We start from the raw sequence: 12573 nt of genomic DNA on the forward strand, positions 1-12573 counted from the left end.
CTGGTGTGATGTGCGGAGCGCAGGATACCATTGTTGGGACCAGCATTTACCGTTACTGAGCGGCACATATGCCACGGTATGTCAGTGGTCACTGTGACACATGCCCGTCCCTTATCCCATCCCTAGGTTAGAGGATTGAATTGATCGAATTGGACAGGCTAGTTTTGTGTCCAATTTCGATCTCCTTAAAGGATACAAGCTGGTGCTGCTTTTCAGAGCTGATATATTAAGGAGGTTAATGAACACTATTACAGCAGGGCTTACAAAGGTGGTAACCTACATTGATGATGTTGTGTACTTTTTGTCTTGGAAAGATCACATTGCGCATATTGATGAGCTGTTGAGGTTGGAAAGTGCTGGCCTGGTTGTGAATCTCCTGAAGTGTGAGTTTGGTAATATAAGGGCCAAGTCACTTATCTAGGCCACTTGTGGGGAGAGGATCAGTTAGACCTGGGGAAGCCAAGGTTCAGGCCATAGCTGATCTCGTCTTTCTTTTCTCCCACTCGTTGTGTTCACATAGTGGTAAAGGTAAACACCAACACGCATACAGAGTGCACCCATGTACATATTGCGCACCGCAGACTACCTCACACGTGCGTGCCCAGGAGACTCAGGCTGGGAGGGGAGAGTGAGCGCAATGCATGTGAGGCAGAGAGCCACAGGAAAGAGTGAGAGAAGCAAACACCAGTGAGTATGCCGGCAGCTGCGAAATAAACACAAAAACATTACGTGCCAATTTGTATTCGATGTTCACGACAACTTTCTACCACAACTCCATCGCCGTAATTGCAGTGTTTTCAGAAAATTGTCTTGCCTTTTTTGGACAGCTTTATTTTCAGAGGGCCGCGGGTATCTGACAGAAAGAAAAGAGGAAAAAACAAAGAGCCCGAGCCACATAATTGGGTTGAGATTTGCTCTTACAGCCTTTTGTTAAATGTGCTAAATTAAAGTTTAATGCTGCCGCATGCCACTTCTGTTCAATCAGTTGATCCCCATATTCTCCCTGCGCGCGCTGCAGAGCTGGACCTGCTTGAATAGCTTTTATCAGCACTTAGTCAGGCCAACGGTGCAACTTAAAGGGAAAGTGTGATATGCAAATTAAATCTGGCCCAGATTCCAAATGGATATTTTTAGTAAGTGAATAAGTACACCTCAGCAGTGGGGGCTGTTAATAAAAATAGATAAGGAATAAATACATCTGTGCTTTGAAGCCGTGTTTAGATTCAGTAATTGGTTCCACATCCTTTATCCTAATAAGATGGATGCAACGGTGTCAGCTCCGCCTGTCCCCATTCCACATCTACTCGCTGTGTGCAAATGGATTCATTAGCCTTTTCACATAGACACATTAGTCATGATTTATTAAGCCATAGCCCTGCACCACCTCTCTCCCTCGTTTGTATATCATCCCAGTCATTACAGAAATAGGATCACTTCAGCAAAGTCCCTCCCCTCAGCTGAAGGTAGACCAGACATATGCTGCTAGCTTTTAGCCTCTGATTGGATAATCTCATATGCAATGACTGGGACCTTCAATAACCCACATTGGGCCCTGTGATCAGAGGAGGGGCTGTGTAGGAGTTAACAAGAGCTTCCTTCACATGAAAACATCTGCTGTATAGAGTGTCATGACTAAAGCACGGCTCCAGATGACCATTTAGTCACATCTTACACCTATTTATGGAGATGGTGCAAGTAAAACATTTAAATAGCCACACCAGCCATTAATATTCCCAAAAATCTTTTTATTGATTGATTTATTTATTTTTATATGGAGAGTGCACAATTTAAAAACAATTGCGCCGGAGTTAGCTAACAGCTAATTTGCATCTGTAATCCCACATTTTTACAAATTACTTCTAATTGGTAAAACTAACTTTTATTGAAGCAGCATTTTTAATGCAGGAGTTAGAGTTTTTACGGTGTGCTTTCAGTACTCAGCCTCAGTGTCTGCTGGAGCTTATCAAAAGGAGTTAGCATATGAGCTAAATCCTGCACCCTCAGTTTAGTCCTCCCGGTGTATGGGGCATTGTATTGTATTGTAGATTTTATTTCATTGGACTACCAGATGCATTGTTTTAAGTTAGCATACATGCTACTGTAGTTTTCAACACCTGTCCACCGGAGGCTTTAAAAAAAAAACAATCAAAGACAGAAACAGTCTGTTGACAATCTGGGTCAACAGATTGCAAGCTTGTTTAGGTTATTGTTTCCTGTATTCCAGGATGGTGCCCCGTTTTGTAATTAATTCCTATTAATAATCCTTATTGATATTTATTAATTTAATAGAAATGATTAATTATCTAAATTGTTGATAATAACCAAACCTGCCCCTTTGCATTCCCAACCAGACCTTGTGATCTAATAGATAGGCTGATTCTCTGACGTTCACCACTGAGGCAAGATGAGGAGAGAAGATGCTCAAGAGCCCCTTTTAAAGGTCACATATTATGCTAAATGCACTTTTTAAATGTGTTCTAACATATCCATGGGGCCACGGTGTGCCTAGAGACTGCCAAAATATCAAAAAAAATAACAATCTCTCCTTTTCTCACTGTCCCCCTTTCTGAAACCCCCACCCCTCCCCCCCAATATACTCCAGTCAGAATTCTCGCCGACTATTACGTTAATAGTCGGCACAGCCACATCCCCATATTTTCTTTATATGTCCATGCTTCCGATGCTTCCCCCCCCCCCCCCACATTAGTAACCAGAAATGTCCACCGTGCAGTAGTCTATGATAACCCCACCCCCCCATTTCTTATTGGTCCACGGCCCCGAGATCCCGTGCCCGAGATCCGTGAGATCTTCTTGAAAATTTTCCGAGGGACAGCCATGTTGCTTTCCCCACTAAGCGACAAGATGCCCATAGTACAGCCTGAATGTTACATACACCAACACAGAATGTTTTTGCTCATACTCCACTCATTTATCTTAACCACAGCAGTCTATGCCTCGTTTTTAATAACACAACGGATAGGAAGCTACTTGTGGGTTTTTGCAAACAGTGAAACTGGAAGAAATGTTTTTATTGGTATTTTTGCCTGGCTGGTGTATAGCTATTTAGCTTTGGGACAAGCATTCAGCTTTTGCTCATAAAAACATAATTCTATTACCCACACCAGTCTGGAAATACCTTGTTTTTAACAGGACAAAGAATTGTAACTTAATAGTGTGGAAGTCAATTTTGAAAATATTTTTTTCACCGATTTGTGTGGTACTTTTAGTTTATTTTATCGTCTGAGTCTTATTTTTAGCGTTAGCGCCCATGTAGCTTCCAGTCTGAAAAGGACTCGTTTTTAACATGACAAAGGATGGGAATATATTCCTGTTGAAATCAAACTTTGAAGCTACTGTTTTCACTGGTTTTAATCATGTCAGGTCATGTCAAACTGTTCTCTTAGCTTAGCTCCGGCCCGGAGCCTCCGAGTAAACACTGTAGACTCACGTAGTGTCTCTCTAGTATCGCGAGAGCACGGCAGAGACGGTGGGAGAGCCCCATGGCCATTTAAAGAAAGCCCGGCAGAGAGGTGGGAGGGGCCAGCCAGATCGCACAAATATAGGTCATCCTGAGACCAGAGGACAATCAGGGTATAGAGGCTTGCTACAATAAATGTTTTTCAGCAAACATCTAAAAAAATAAGTATTAGGGACTACTTAGACCATATAAAATTGACAGCAAAGTGCATAATATGTGAGCTTTAAATAAAAAGCAATGCAAACAATGCTCCCTTCTTCTGTCTGCCAAGGAAGTCTAACCCACACTAGGATACAGCTCAATGTCATGGGTTCGCTCGCCATCCTTTCTTAAAAACTAAAAATAGAAATTGACCCTATGTCTTGGACTATTTCATTTTCCTAACTGTTAACAAAGATATTGCGGCTTTAGGTGGGAGAAGCAGCTGACAGCGTATGCCTCATTTAGCCTGACATAGTGTGGGTTGATGAAGTGACAGATGTCTTTGCTCTGTGTGCTCCAGCTGGAGGAACAGCTGAGTCGTCTGCAGAGGGAGAAGAATGACCTGCAGTCCAGGATGGAGGAGGACCAGGAGGATCTCAACGAGCTCATGAAGAAACACAAGGCTGCTGTGGCCCAGGTCTGTGCACTAACATGGACTCCCCAACAATTATAGACTACTTCCATTTCCTTACACAGTTTTATTATTTACATTATTGATTAATTAATTGGTTTGAAATATAGAAAAATATTTATTTTTAACAAAATTTATTTTAAAGTGCTTTTGAATTTGACTGTTCATTTACTTTTTAATGTGTGTGTGCTTATTGTATTTTAGTTCATTAGTCTCCTACTTTGACTTATGACGATTTCATGATTGTTTTAATATAAAGACCTACAAATTTAAAGGGATAGTTCAGAAGTGGGGTTGTATGTGGTACCTATAGAAGCTTACTTAATGGAGATGGCAGTCAGCACAGTCATTCTAAGGGTTTGGGACTCAGCCTTCAACTGTTTTGGAAGGGGGCCAGAAAAACTTTTTTACGCCATTATAAATAAATGCTTACCTAAAAAATATTTATCTGTTCAATTGGTACACTAAATTTAAAATATTTTGTCTGCTGATTTGTGGACTGATACCCTGCACTGCACCGGCTGGAGTAGTAATGCATGGCCAACTACGCTTGAAAAAGGTGCAAAAATAAACGGCTGTCTGCCAGAGCAGTGAGGCATATCAGTCTCAGAAGTGAAAAAATCCTAAATGTAGCATACAATTGAACGGATATTTATTTTTAGATAAGCATTTATATACCAGGCCAAAAAACTGTTTCTTCCGCCGGCCCCCTCTTCAACATTACAATGCTGACTTCTGCTACAGCTACGTCTCACCGAAGTCCTTCAAATCAGGTAACACACTGACTTTCCATAAGTACCTCATACAACCCCACTTAAATACCAAACTATCCATTTACTGAGGCTCAACTGGTATGTGATGATGCAACTCCAGCCAATGAAATCCTAGCAAACGACACATTTCAGCTCGTTTCTGTTTGAAACCCAAGTACATTTCACATATTTTAGTAAGTTGAACTTTGCCACAACAGACGTACATAGTTGTAGTGTGATGACAGTCTAGGCTTGATATTACACATATCACGATCCCAGGTTCATTTAAAGGTAAACTAGCTGAATCAAGCTAAACCATTGACTTGTGTTAACACTATCCATCCCTGGCAATTGAATCATTGTTGTAAAGCGGCAGTATTTGGCAAGCTCCATTACTATTAATGTAGATGTGTATGCAAATGAGCAGCAAAGCGTTTCCTGAGTGATGTGCCTCCACTGGCTCTAAATGAATCCATCCTTCTTGTCTAAATAGAAGCAGCTGAATTCACAGTGGGAAGCGCTGGAGCCGAGTGCTTCATCTACTGTGGGGATTAAAGCACTCATCTCAAATATTTCACTCCGGTCTTATTGAAATGAGATTTATTGACATGCGTTCACCGTACTAAAAACTCTCCAGCAGATTTATTTGTCTAGGTTAATGTCACTGAGATGTCATCTTGTTTGACTGGATCTACTTGTGTTGATTTGATGCTTTTGCATTCAGGTTTTTGGGAACATAGCTGTACAGGTCAACATTCTTTAATAATCCAGGGTGTAAAGAAAAAGATGATGAAAAAGATACATTTTTAAAGAAAATGCCATAACACTTTACAATAAGGGTACATCATTTTTTACATATGGACAAAAAAAACAGAATAAGTAAACACATACAATGCATACACAACACCCAACCCCCTCTCCCCTCCCCCACATAAACAGACAAGGAATACAGAAAAAAAGTGAAATAAATAACTAAGACAAAATGATTAAGAAAATAAGCTATAAATACACAAGAAACAAAACAAAGCTAAAACAAAAACAAACCTGGGGCAAACCTCACACCTTTTGGTTCCCTATGTGCCGCAGCACTGGGCCCATATAGCGGGGAATTTATGAGGTAATGCTTAGTTAATGCTATTTATTTAACAGTTGGTTTATGCATAGTTAATGCTTATTAAACTACCTCTTCCCGCTTAGTTATTAACTGGTAGTTAAGGCTGGGTTAAGTATCAACTATGCTTAGTTAACGAATACTTAGTTAAGCATTAACTTAGCATAGTGGTAATGTAATGCTTAGTTATTGCTTTTTAAGCAAACACTTTTTTACCTACTGCAATTGCACTTTATAAGTAAGGACAGAGGACATTTGAACTTTTAAACTTTAGCCTGTGCTGCATATTTTGCACCTGTATATTTGCACAGTTGATTGCTTTTTCTTTTACCATATTTTTTTCTTCTTCCTTTCATACTATGCACTGGCAGTATTAGTATTTGTGTACTGTTATCTACGAGTAAAAGCTACTTATGCACAGGGACTATCCAAATCACTTTCTCATCTTGGCTATGTGTATTGTGGGCTCATGTTTTTTGTAGAGGTGGGATATGTATGTTGACTGTCATGAGACCTTTATTACACTGTCATGAATGATTATGTTGACCTCAAGTAAAGTGAAACCATTTGGACATTTCATTAACATGTCATGAAGCGTTATTACACTGTCTAATGCCTTTATAACAGGCTCATGAATGATTCTGTTGGCCTCAAGTAAAGTGAAACCATTTGGACATTTCATTAACATGTCATTAAGTGTTATTACACTGTCTAATTTTGACATTTACTGTCATGAGACCTTTATTATACTGGCATGAATTATTCCCTTTGCCTCAACATAAAACAATTTTGACTTTTCAGTAAATGTTATTACACTTAATTACACACACAACAGTGTTAACTGCAGTAGTAGCCCCTTTATAGATGTAACATGAAGCATGTCAGTATTACATGTGGAAAATACCTTAACAAAAGCAATTCAAGTCAAGACAGTCTGTTTTATTTCCTTTGAGACACTAAACACAAAATATATACATACACTTAAAACAGAAATAAGAACTACTTTAAAATCAAATGCACTTTCCAGTCCTTAAATGAGCAATCCAAAGAATAAAACAGTGGCTTTAAAATAAATAATATATGTTATAATGGCTGCTAAAAGTCACCAGGAAGAGATCAGCTTAAACACAAAAGGAGGGCAAATGGCACTCAGCTTTTAAACGTTGTGGGCATGTTAGCTTCAGCATATAACTAGTGCAAACTTGTAAGTGAATACGGTGCTTAAACAGGCAGATTGCAGATCAGCAAATCATAGAGCTATTAGCGCGCACAATAATAACAGAAATATACATTAGATCAGGTTGAAGTAAATTAAGAATACATAAAATAAAAGAGACTGTGTAGGCCTACTGCCCTGGCAGTGCGTAGTATGGAGCATGACAGCCAGCTAACATTTAAAAGCCCAATAAAGAATAAAAGACACAAGGCTTGACTTTTCTTGTTTCTTCGTGAATCTTGTATTGGTAGGTTTTTCTTTGTAAAACTGTAACATAGACATGAAAAAATAAATCAATATACACAGACACTACCAGACCTATTCAGACAGTAGACAATACACAGTAAGTAGTATATGGTAAGTTTACACACAGCTATGCTATTCCTATTTAAGTATTAAACAACACATGACTGTAAAAACACAGCTTAGCATGTATGGCAAAGTATGGTGAGCTAGCAAACAATTAGCTTCTGTAGTAGTCTACCTGCTAGCTAACAGAGCCACATGTGCAATCAAATAAACATAAAAGTAGCTTACTTTACATTCTTACACCTGAAAGCTAATGTTAACATTACAAACTATCAACACTTACAGAGAAATAGTCTCCAAGGCAAAGGTGTTATAATGAAATACCCTGCAGCATTTATCTGTAGGCTATGATGTCCCTGTAGACTCCATAAAACTGTGAACAAAATGTAGGCTACATGAAACACCGGAGATTTGGCGCTAGATCCTGTATGAAACACGTGAGGGCTCACTCTGACACTTTTTGCAAAAACCAAGATAAAATGAAAATATTAACACTTCATATTCACTTAGAAAAACTGCTATATAACAATAATTTCAATTGCAATATGTCAAGACAGTCTTTGCTGCCTTAACTATAAGTCAGTAATTATTGTTGTATAGCAGTTTTTCTAAGTAAATATGAAGTGTTAATATTTTTATTGTATCTTGGTTTTTCGAAAAAGCGTCCGAGTGAGCCCTCACGTGTTGCATACAGGATCTAGCGCCAAATCTCCGGTGTTTCATGTAGCTTACATTTTGTTCACAGTGTTATGCAGTCTACAGCAGGAACAGCATAGCCTACATATACATGCTGCTGAGTATTTCTTTATTACGCCTTTGCCTTGGAGACTATTTGTCTGTAAGTGTTGATAGTTTGTAATGTTAACATTAGCTTTCAGGTGTAAGAATGTAAAGTAAGCTACTTGTATGTTTATTTGATTGCACATGTGGCTCTGTTAGCTAGCAGGTAGACTACTACAGAAGATAATTGTTTGCTAGCTCACTATACTTTGTCATAATAAATAATAATAATAATAATAATAATAATAATAATGGATTGGATTTATTTAGCGCTTTTCAGGGCACTCAAAGCGCTTTACAGGGTTCCAGGTTCCATTCGTTCACACACAGTCATAAACTACGGAGTAGCCACAGCTGCCCTGGGGCAGACTGACGTATACATACATGCTAAGCTGTGTTTATACAGTCATGTGTTGTTTAATACTTAAATAGGAATAGCATAGCTGTGTGTATACGTACCATATACTACTTACTGTGTATTGTCTACTGTCTGTATAGGTCTGGTACTGTCTGTGTATATTGATTTATGTCTATGTTACAGTTTTACAAAGAAAAAACTACCAATACAAGATTCACAAAGAAACAAGAAAAGTCAAGCCTTGTGTCTTTTATTCTTTATTGGGCTTTTAAATGTTAGCTGGCTATCATGCTCCATACTACGCACTGCCAGGGCAGTAGGCATACACAGTCTCTTTTATTTTATTTACTTCAACCTGATCTAATGTATATTTCTGTTATTATTGTGTGCGCTAATAGCTCTATGATTTGCTCATCTGCAATCTGCCTGTTTAAGAACTGTATTCACTTACAAGTTTGCACTAGTTACATGCTGAAGCTAACAGGCCCACAACGTTTGAATGTCATTTTCCCTCCTTTTGTGTTTAGGCTGATCTCTTCCTGGTGATTTTTAGCAGCCATTATAACATATATTATTCATTTTAAAGCCACTGTTTTATTCTTTGGATTGTTCATTTAAGGACTGGAAAGTGCATTTGATTTTAAAGTAGTTCTTATTTCTGTTTTAAGTGTATGTATATATTTTGTGTTTAGTGTCTCAAAGCAAATAAAACAGACTGTCTTGACTTAAATTGCTTTTTCACATGTAATACTGACATGCTTCATGTTACATCTATAAAGGGGCTACTACTGAAGTTAACACTGTTGTGTGCGTAATTAAGTGTAATAACATTTACTGAAAAGTCCAAATTGTTTTACGTAGAGGCAAAGGGAATAATTCATGCCAGTATAATAAAGGTCTCATGACAGTAAATATCAAAATTACACAGTGTAATAACACTTAATGACATGTTAATGAAATGTCCAAATGGTTTCCCTTTACTTGAGGCCAACAGAATCATTCATGAGCCTGTTATAAAGGCATTAGACAGTGTAATAACGCTTCATGACATGTTAATGAAATGTCCAAATGGTTTCACTTTACTTGAGGCCAACAGAATCATTCATGACAGTATAATAAAGGTCTCATGACAGTCAATGTCAAAATGTTCCGCATATGACAGTTTAATATAATCTTACCACATAAATGGAAATAGTTAATTTACATTTGATAATAGGTCCCATATTATGCAAAACGCACTTTTTCAATGTGATGGAACATAACTATGGGTCCACGGTGTGCCTAGGGACTGCCAAAGTTTAAAAAAAAATATATATATCTCCTTTCCTCACCCTCCCCCTTTCTGAAAACCTCTCCAATATACTCCAGTCAGAATTCTCGCCTACTGTAACGTCACAGTCGGCACAGCCACTTCCCCATATTTTTTTTATATGTCCATGCTTCCCCCCCACATTAGTAAACCAGTGTTGCCAACTCTTCAGTAAGGAAAGTAGCTATTATATATATATATTGGCTGTCCAAAAAAGTCGCTAGAAGTCGCCAGATGACGTCATCGCCTAATTTGCATATTTGTAGATGCTGTCATCGCCTAATTTGCATATTTGTAGACATGGGTTTTATACAGTAATATTTGAATAGATGGGGTTCTAGTGTTATGAACGTGACAATTGCATAAACAACCAACGTGGTAATGTTAAGTCTAGCAGTAATCTTACATGCTCATAGTTTAAAAAAGCACTGCATAACATTTTGAATTGCACTACTCGTAGACTGTAGAAGAGGTGGGAAAAGCTGCTAACTGCTAATAGTGATGCTAACGGAACACGAGCGGAGAGGTGTATCTCCTGCTCTGACCGCAGCTGGGAGGGGCTGCTGCGCGAGGACCGGGCCGTCTGTCAGTGCTCTGTTACGGGGGACGGGCCGGGAGGCTCCCGCTGCTCGTTGAGAAGCGATAAAAGTGATACTTGCTTCGGCGAAAAAGTCACCAATTACACCAGAAAAAAAAGCTAGATTTGTCGCTTGTCGCTGTTTTAAAAAAAAAGTCGCCAGGGGGGCTGAAAAGTCGCTAAATATAGCGACAAAATCGCTAAGTTGGCAACACTGTAGTAAACAGAAACTTCCACCGTGCAGTAGTCTATGATAACCCCACCCCCCCATTTCTTATTGGTTCACGGCCCCGAGATCCTCTGGAAAATATTCCGAGCGACAGCCATGTTGTTTTCCCCGCTAAGCGACAAGATGCCCGTAGTACAGCAAAGCATGCTGAATGTTACATACACCAACACAGAATGCTTTTGCTCATACTCCACTAATTTATCTTACCCACAGCAGTCTATTAATGCCTCGTTTTTAATAACACAACGGATAGGAAGCTACTTGTGCTTTTTTTTAAACGGTGAAACTAAAAGAATTGTTTTTATTGGTATTTTTGCCTGACTGGTGTATAGCTATTAGCTTTGGGACAAGCAACCAGCTTTTGCTCATAACAAGCTATTTATATTCCCCACAGCAGTCTGACAAAGCCTCGTTTTTAGCCAGACAAAGCATAGGAAGGTAATAGAGTCGAAGTCTAACTTTGAAGCTAATTTGTTCACTGATTTTAGTGATATTTTTAGCCGTTAGCTTCCGAGTAGCTTCGCAGTAGCCTCCATCTTTTGCTGCATTTTTATTGTGAACATGCCGTTTCCATTAGCTTGTGCCTGTCAGTGCATCTGTATGAACATAGTCTTTCATGTAGACAAGGATCGGTCATGTCAAACTGTTCAAAGTGCGGCTGAGCTCCTGCGTTACTAGCACTAGACATGGTTCTTCTCAGGGTAAACCTAACCGTGGTTACATGCAGTACAGGCACGGCAAGCTATGGACCTATGGGCAGACGCCAATGGCTTCGCTTCCGGACAGGGCGGTGGGAGCTCATAGATTGTATATTTATGAGGGGAGCTGCAGCTCGGTTTCAAAAATAGGCCATTGTGAGATTAGCTGAAAATCAGGGTATAGAGGCATACTACAATAAATTATCTGAACGTTTTTTTCAGCAAACAACTAAAGAAAAACGTATTAGGGACCTCTAAGACCATATAATATTGCCAGAAAAGTGTATAATATGAGACCTTTAAGCCTACTATGACATGTTTATGATTTGTCAAGTAGACATAACCAAGACATCAATAAGATGTTTTGTCTTAGCTTATGTCAGGTTGTCATAACAAAGACACCGACAACTTATTTTGTCTCAGCTTATGTCAGGTTGTCATAACAAAGATATCTCAGACAATGTCAATGTTGCATTAAACGTGACATAATTGACCGAATGACACTTTATGACAACAGTCATAACCATTAATAGTGTTCATGACAGGTGTCATGACAGTGTAATGATAGTCTTATGACAGTCTTATGAATACGCCTTCAAATAAAGTGTTACCACGCTTTTTAGCCAATTTTTTCAGCCCCAAAGCGCTTTCCATTTCTTACCATATTCACCCATTCATACACACACTCATACACCGATGGCAGCAATTTATGTACACTTATTGTAAAGTGTTACCGAAAACGCATTTTAAACTATCTAGCTCATATACTGACTGGACTTGTTCCCCGTCTTCCTTTGCTTTCAGTCGGCTCAGAACTTGGCTCAGATCAGTGACCTACAAGCCCAGCTGGAGGAGTCCCTGAAGGATAAGCAGGAGGTTCAGGAGAAGGTACGTGCTGCTTCTCTGCTCTAAACATACCTCTGGTGTCAAGGAGAGCCAGTCCATCAGAAGCACAGAAAGAGATTTTACAGTGTTGTGTAACTTGCTGGGGTTCAACCATATGTCACCTTAAAAAAAGAAATCCAGCCCTGAAGTCACTTCAGCTAGGGCGTTTAATTAGTGCTCAGGAACCAATTAGAACTAAACTTTTCTTTGTGGTTTTAATATGAAAATGTGTAACTGATCTCCCATATTCCTTGGCTG

General features: G+C 39.1%; 1 protein-coding gene across 1 annotated transcript in view; it reads left to right on the forward strand.

Moving 5' to 3' along the window:
• LOC307271431 (unconventional myosin-XVIIIa-like) overlaps positions 1-12573 on the forward strand; it is a gene marked incomplete at its 3' end in the record, with an annotated part of 206986 nt that overhangs the window by 173043 nt on the left and 21370 nt on the right. The window contains exons 35-36 of the mRNA XM_080053890.1: positions 3981-4097; positions 12235-12318. Of these exons, the coding sequence (XP_079910016.1) occupies positions 3981-4097; positions 12235-12318 (201 nt within the window). The remainder of the gene's footprint in view (positions 1-3980; positions 4098-12234; positions 12319-12573) is intronic.

The sequence above is a fragment of the Ammodytes marinus genome (assembly GCF_949987685.1).
Source record: "Ammodytes marinus genome assembly, chromosome: 3".
NCBI lineage: Eukaryota > Metazoa > Chordata > Actinopteri > Uranoscopiformes > Ammodytidae > Ammodytes > Ammodytes marinus.